The sequence below is a fragment of the Notothenia coriiceps genome, unplaced genomic scaffold (genome assembly GCF_000735185.1).
Source record: "Notothenia coriiceps isolate Sejong01 unplaced genomic scaffold, NC01 NC01_scaffold00024668, whole genome shotgun sequence".
In the NCBI taxonomy this organism is placed as follows: Eukaryota; Metazoa; Chordata; class Actinopteri; order Perciformes; family Nototheniidae; genus Notothenia; species Notothenia coriiceps.
Window position 1 is genome coordinate 4,307,102 of NW_011357369.1, and position 7,817 is coordinate 4,314,918.

General features: G+C 41.3%; 1 protein-coding gene across 1 annotated transcript in view; it reads left to right on the forward strand.

Annotated features, from left to right (window-relative positions):
* The first annotated feature begins 7,095 nt into the window (after positions 1-7,095).
* LOC104955701 (cullin-5-like) overlaps positions 7,096-7,817 on the forward strand; it is a 3,754-nt gene continuing 3,032 nt past the window's right edge. The window contains exon 1 of the mRNA XM_010783089.1: positions 7,096-7,113. Coding sequence (XP_010781391.1) covers positions 7,096-7,113 — 18 coding nt within the window. The remainder of the gene's footprint in view (positions 7,114-7,817) is intronic.

The following is a 7,817-nucleotide window of genomic DNA, read 5'->3' on the forward strand; positions in this document are numbered from 1 at the left end:
GACAAGAGGGAAGAGCAGATATAAAGGGATTAGCGGGTGCAACGATAGGCTTGTGAGAATGGAGAGAGGAGTGATTGGTTAGCTGGGGAGTGACGCCTCCGATCACTTAATGAGGGAGCTGGGTGAAGAAGTGACGTGTAATATGAATGAAGAGCTTGGTCTTCCTGCTTGAACTTGCGCTAAGCTTCTTTTGTCTTCTCATTGAACGGCAGTACAAAGTTCTCGAAGATATTTTCACAGATTTTACTGGCGGATCTAGTAACTCTGACCCTCGTCATTGTATTTCCGGGGTGATGAATTCAACTACTCAAACGCAACTGCCATTGGCTGCCCAGGAGCAACAGAATAACTTTGTAATATTCGACTTATGTACACACTTTCGAGGGGCTGACTTGATGAAAATGATCAATGACGGGAATGTTTTGATGATCATGGATTCATAATTTGTGTATCAAAATGTAAGTAATTTATCTCTGCAAATGTTCAAATACCTCCAAAGCTAAGTGTGAAGTTGAACGTGAAATTAATGATAAATAATACATGAGCAAAGACACACAAACCAAAACCATTTTCATTTCCCATGTGGTGCCTAACTATTAATAGTTTTTAAAAAACATTTTAATAATTTATTATATCTACCTCACATCTTTTGCTAAAGTAAAAAAAAATACATTTGCTTGTTAATTTAAGTCTTGACGGTCTCACACAACTCCTACCATGCTGTAGACTCTTAAGCTGTCTATCAATTTAACAAGGCAACTTTCATTTTGAACGTTCACTGCCAGTGTATTTACCTTGTTTTCCATACATTATCTTTACAGATGCATATGGAGCTTGTTGATTAAGGTATGTTTCACATTTCCAATCTTATCACAGCTTTGTCAGTGATATCATCGTGATGCCTCTGTGGGTCATCACACTTTACAAACAGTTCTGTGCCCTGCTGAACCCCCAGCTTCAATTCACACCGTCCGCTTCAACCTGCCCACTTCCTGCTACCTCAATGAAGAGGTGACATCAACAATTGCAGTGGTACAATAGAACTGATAAGGTCAGGCATTCAACAATAGAGTAGGCCATAATTTTCCCTGACTCTACCTTTCCAACTCTGATTAACTCCATTAGCCATGCAGGAGAGCCGTGCGTGTGACTCACTACTTTCGAGTACAGAGAAATGGGAATGGGATTGCATACATACTGTGTATCTAACTATATGAGTAGAAAGGTTTCAGAAAGGAAAACCCCTGAGCAGTGCGGCTCTCTGGCAGGCAGAAATAATGCAGTCACACCAATTGTGAGGCGTCACCCTAAGGTATGCCTGGATGTGATTCATGTGTCACAATGAGTCTCAGTGATTCCCAAAGAATCGGCTCAGGGCTTACATTTACCTGATTTCTCTGCTGCATGCGTGCACCTGTGACTCATGGAGGCAAGGAAAGCCCAGAAGAAAAATGAGTGGGTGTGGGGGGGGGGCGTGCATCTTGCCTTGCAGCAGAGGAATAATGTTCAGCTCTGCAGGAAGACTGCGAGTATCTGAAGCTTTGTCCCAATGCTATCCATCTCTGTGGCAGCTTTGACAAAATAATCAAATATTTCCTCCATGACTGTGGAGCATTACCAACTCCGATATCTGATCAGGAGTTTGATTTGAGGCGAGAGTTTCCTTCACAGCTGTTGTGCAAATGCACTGCTAAGCCACTGTGTCATGAGAGTAATGGATAATAGATTAGGTTTTTTTATTATAAGCCAAATTCATAGTTTTTTGATTGATGATTGAGTCATACTGTGTCCAACTTCTGACAACCTCAAATCTAGCACTGCAATTATTTACCCATAAATAATGACGCAAGAGCACTCACACATCTCATTATGAATCATCAAGTGAAAACTCTGAGATTGCTATGTCTGAGCTATCAGAGGTTTCAGTTCCAGAAAAGAGGTAACTAAAGCTCTAGGTCAGTTACCGTGGTAACTATTCAACAAACCCAGAGTCTGTTCCACCCCATTTTATTTCCTCATTCATTCAGTTTGTATCAAAGCATGATGTCGCCACATGGAGACTTCACTTGATACCTATGATTGAAATTGAAAGGTCAATTTTAGACCAATCAAAATCGTGATAACCCTAAAAGTGTATGTGGCTTGCTCCTTTACAGTCAGTCATAATTACACTGGAACACATGTTGATTCTTTTACAACATTTTTAGGCCGTTTCTTAGCTTTCCAATGATATCTCTTTAGTCCAATGGCACTCAAAAAATGTTATATGATAGTTCAATTGTGCACATAAGTTAATCAATCAATCACATGAACACAAAAACAGAATAGATACCTGTACTTATATATATATATATATATCTGAAATTATAGCTTCTTATCTGTAAATGTTTGAGATAATTCATATTTGAAGACAGGGCACAAGGTTTAATATGTATTGGGCACTGTCCCACATGCCCCCCACTCAGGGGCGGCGCCAGGGGGTAGCTTGGAGTTGCTGTAGCAACTCCAACAATTGGCCTAGCAACGGCTTAGCAAGCCCATTGTTTTTTTATGAAAATGTATCTATATATATTTATACACGTGTGTGTGTGTGTGTGTGTGCGTGCGTGCGTGCGTGCGTGCGTGCGTGTGCGTGCGGTGTGGTGATGAGGTTAAATGCCACAGCATGCCAGTTGAAAGTGAACGATCGCTATTGTGTACTTGTACGCTTAGGGTGTAATGGTATTAAAATATTGTAGGAGCACAGAAACAGTGTTCAAATTCTGCTTTTACAAACTTATTTTGGTTGTGCTTACCTTGCAAAGTAATGTTATAAGTGTCAAAGGAATGTTTTAATTTAAATATTAATGATAATATTGTAGCGTGTCCAAGTTAATAGTTATGTCAGTTATTATGGGGGTTATTCCCTATCTTTATTCAAGAGCGTGGTATTTAAATTTGAGAGCATACTTTATTGATTTCTTTCACTCAAACCCGATCCTCACACTCAAATAGTGCCTGCTTGCACTTAGATTTGCTCTGCTTCTGCTCAAACTGTACGCTTGTACTCAGATATATTGCTGCTTACAGATTTCCTGTGTTCCCGCTTAAAACCTTCTCCTCACCCTGCAGCAAACAAATCCTGGCGCCCCCCATGCCCCCACTACTGGATTAGCTCATGGTCGGTACACAAATGTAGTTAGTCTAGAAAGCAAGAGAGGGCTATTACCATTAGCTGTGTCAGACATCAATCAATCAGACCAATCAAAATCAGATTTTCTTTTCATTCGCACATGAAGGTGAATACGATTTGAAGCAACACTACATGTGAAACTCTTAAGAGATGCTGGGCCCATAAAGAATAAAAGAAAAGAGATTACAAGAAGATTACCAAACAGAGAAGGTAACAGCGGCTGAACACAATGAGAGCAGCCCGATGAGCCAATAAGGTTTGTTATAGTGCAGGGGTCAGCAACAGGTGGACCGCGAACCGGATCCGGACCCAGACGCCGACCTATACGGACCCGGACCTATAATCAATACATTAATAGGGGATTTCAATTTTAATGGGGTGATTCTATTTTAACCGCCGACAGGGGCGAAAGAGACAAGTGAGCGATACAGGGAGAGAAACACAGAAGAGATGAAAGCGCGGCAGAGAGAAGCGGAAAGGAAAGTGAGTGAAGAGAATAATTAGCGATACAGGGAGAGAAGCGGAGAGGAGAGTGAACAGGCGTGTTAGCGGCAGACAGGGAGAGACACATAATTCCACATGGTGCTCTGCAAGAAGAGGAAAGTGGACAGTGAGAACAGAGCTCTTAACCCTTAGTGGACTCTTTCATGTTCATCCTGCCCACTGGGAGCACAGAGCCAGTGTGTCTCATTTGTTCAGAGACCGTGGCGCTCATTAAAAGTGCAAAAACGCCACTATGAGACAAAACACAAAGTGTTTGACCAAACATTCCCTCTCAAGTCAGAACTGAGGTCAAATGAGCAGTCTCAGAGCCCAATATGATCAGTCCACCAGGATCAAAATTAAAACTAAATATCGTTGCAGGGCAGGCTAACCAATGAGCACCCTGACACCATTTCAGCCCAGATTTACAAACTCCTGGCAAGACAAGCTCCAGCTCAATTCTTGCACTGAATTAAAAAAAAGTGATTGAGGGACTGCAATATAAGAGGGAAAGAAAGAGAAACTTTCTTATACGCAAGATGTAGAAAATGTCCATTTGTAAGATTTAAACGTTCAAAAAGTAACGTCGATTATGTTTAATGCGTTGTGATATCTTCCCGGGTGTATGTGGTGACATAGTATGTTGTGGTTGTCGTGGGGTAAACTTTTGTATGGGTGTGAGTAGCCTGAGAGTTGTGTCCCATGTGTTCACCTTTAGTGGGTTGTGGACAGGGATAGATCATATTTATCACGCGCAAGTGTACTTTCCCCACCATAAACTTGTAGTTTGGTTAGTTGCTTTGTACCTGTTCCCCTCCGCGCTATGGTCGTGTGTGTATGAAGGACTTTACTTTTCAGTTGCTATATTAATTTCGTGTAGTACTTCTGCAATTTGAAAATTTGTAGGTACTGAATTTATGAATAGGCCTATTTTCGGTGTACTCGACGTGGACGTTCCACTTATGTGACCATTTTCTTTTTCACAAACTTACGCATGTAATTTGTCCAAATACTATAGTGAGTGGCAGATTACTGTGCTAGACTGGAAATTAATTAATGAGCTCACAAAGGAGTGATTACAAATAATTTTATTATGAAGGACGTATGTCAATATATGTTACCTCCAACACGTGCCGGGTCTATGCCGAGTCGGACTGAGTCTATTCCTTTACTTATGTAATACCTACACTATACCGGCCGCCTGACTGCCAGTACAAATGAGACCTAGACCAATGAATACAACACCGTCTATATCATTCATTCGAAAGAATTTGCGATTACAATATTATCAAGTCTGACGAGCTTCTCCTCCACTTTAGATAATTACGAAGTGCAAGTGTGTCAGCCACTAAAAACGGCCGGCAGAAAGGCGTTGCGCCGGTCGAAAAGGACATAAAGGAAAGAGGACATTATACTGCAACTAGCGAAATTTGAGGCGTGTGACTCGAGACTACAGCAGTCGTCGTCACGAAAAGTGACTCAACTCGAGAATCGGACGTTGGATTCGACCCCCATATGGTATGACTTGCTTAGATCAAGTTGGATAGGACGCTATACAAAAACTCAATACGCCAACTTGAATTAGGTTTGTGTTTCGGCGAGAGCGATTTGCACAGGATGGTGCGACCGGATAGTTGAGCAAAGCGAGTTGGTCGCGGCACAGGATAGATCAATCCACGCGCGGTCAAGTGTACTTTCCCCACGATAAACGCTCGGGTAAGCTGGTTAGGGTTTGGTACCTCTTGGCGATGACTGTCGGCGTCGGCAGTATGAAGGACTTACTTTTCAGTTGCATATTAATCAGATTATACTTCTTCAATTTGAAAATTTTGTAGGTACTGAATTTGTGAAAATAGGTCCTATTTCTGATGTATCCGACGGTGGACGGTTTCCAGATTTATGTCGACCATTTTTCTTTTTTCACAACCTACGCATGTAAATTGGTCCAATATAGTTGACGGGGCAGATTCTGTGCTCACTAGACTGAAATTAATGTAAACTGAGTTCACAAAGGGAGTTGAATTACACAACGGAATTTTATTATTGAAGACGTATGTCATACACTGTGACACTCTACAACGGTGCCGGTCTATGCCGAGTCGACTGAGTCTATTCCCTCTTTATCTTATGTAATACGTACACTATACGGAGCCTGACATGAATTTCAATGAGACTAGGCCCAATGAATACAGACACCGTCTATAAATTCATTCGAAAGGAATTGCGATATACAATATTATCAGTCTACGGAGACTCTAGCCACTCCACTTATAAGATAAGTAAAAAGTGCAAGTGTGTCAACCGACTAAACTTGACGTTGGCCTCAAACCTTGACATAGGAAATAGGACATTATACTGACTAGGTGACATTTGAGACGTTTGACAACAATAGTCGACAAGTGTTACCAAAGTTGGAGTTTGACATTATATAAATAGGAAATATAAATAGGACTTTGCCAAAGTTAAGTACTTTTATTTTAGTTACCACGTCGAATGCAGTTGTTGACAAGTTGTACTTTGTTATGCCGTCAAATATGTAATTTATTTAGTTGTCATCCACCGGCTATATACGAGGTTCACTTCGCTAAGCGGTATTTCGTTTGTTCTTCTTCTTTGAGGGCGTGTCTAACTAGAGAAATAGGACTCTGTAATAGGACGAGCCTCGTGTCTGATCCAAGGTCCTATTCAGTGGGTACCTCTAGATCGAGACGATTTTTCTCTTGGTCGAAGCATCCTGGCCTTTGGGACTCCAAAGGGACTTCAATCGGCGATTTCGGCTTTTAGGACGAAGCATCATATGGGGGTTCCACATGGAAACACGACCTGACGTGTCGTAAAATAGTGAAAAGTCACAAGGCGGTAAACTACTGTCAGCGAGTTTTTTAGCTTTGAAACGGAAAATGAAGGTTACCATATTGTCTCCATAAGTTGATTTTAAGTTGCTCCAGGTCAATATCTTTTAGAGGGGTACGTTTTCAAAGGCCTCGAAGTTTTACAGATGAACGAAATACTTAATCACACTCTATATAACTTCATCGGACATCCGAAATAGTTGCAGACGTTACATTAGTTGTTGGGCCGCACGAGGTTAGTCACAGGAGGCCTTCACCTGGTCCTCTACTGACGGTTAGTTTATTCTTTCATGTTAAGTATTTGTTGTTATAAATACACAACAATGCCGGCGACAAGACGACGAGCAATTGGACAGACCCTAACAAACGTCGACACACACACTAATCCCATTTTTACTAGACACACCAACGGGTTGCAGTTAACCGGACAGTAGAGGACCAGCGTGAAGGTCCTGGTGACTAACCTCGTGCGACCGGGCTGCAAGAGTTAGGGACACGTTCGGGTCGGTGTGGGACGACCTCTCCTGATGTTTTCGGACCCCTGTTTAATAGTGAGTCCTCCGAGACGACGGCTAGTTCTGCGGAAGTATGGAAAACGAGAATACAGTACCTGTGATGACTGCCAAACCACACTGTATAACAAATCACTGCTCACAGTTGTATACACGAATCACAGCTCACTGCTTACATACACGAATCACAGCTCACTGCTATATACCACGAACTGCTACACAGCTCTCTACACGAATCACAACTCACACCTATATACACAAATCGCATCACTAGAATAAAAGGGAGGAGTCGACCACAAAAGAATGTCGAAGGGAAGAAATCTGACATTGGTGAAACTGCCACTCCAATTAAAAACCGATAATCGATATAAAGAAACATAAATTCATCGAGGAAAAATTCTCAGGAGGAAAACAATCCAGTATAACAGTTGGACACGGGAAAACCGGAAAAACAACAAAGTCCGACGGATTGGAACGGGTAAACACAATGGGTCGATAACATTTATTTGGTAAATATTAATAATGGGTTAAGGTTAGACCACATACAACGAAAGGAGAAGAGGGATCAGCCCTGCATTCTTAACAGTTAATTGGTAACCTTGATATTTCATTTATGACACCTATTACACATTACAAGGAGAGCCTGACGTAAATTTTTATTTTATCCTCTATTATTTATTTTACGAAAACTTTTATACACGTAGATTTTTCACGAATTTAAAATCTATTTTTTTTTCGCACATCGTGTCGAACTCAAAGGGAAAAAGAAAACAAATGCAAAAGTGTAGTAACTGGAAT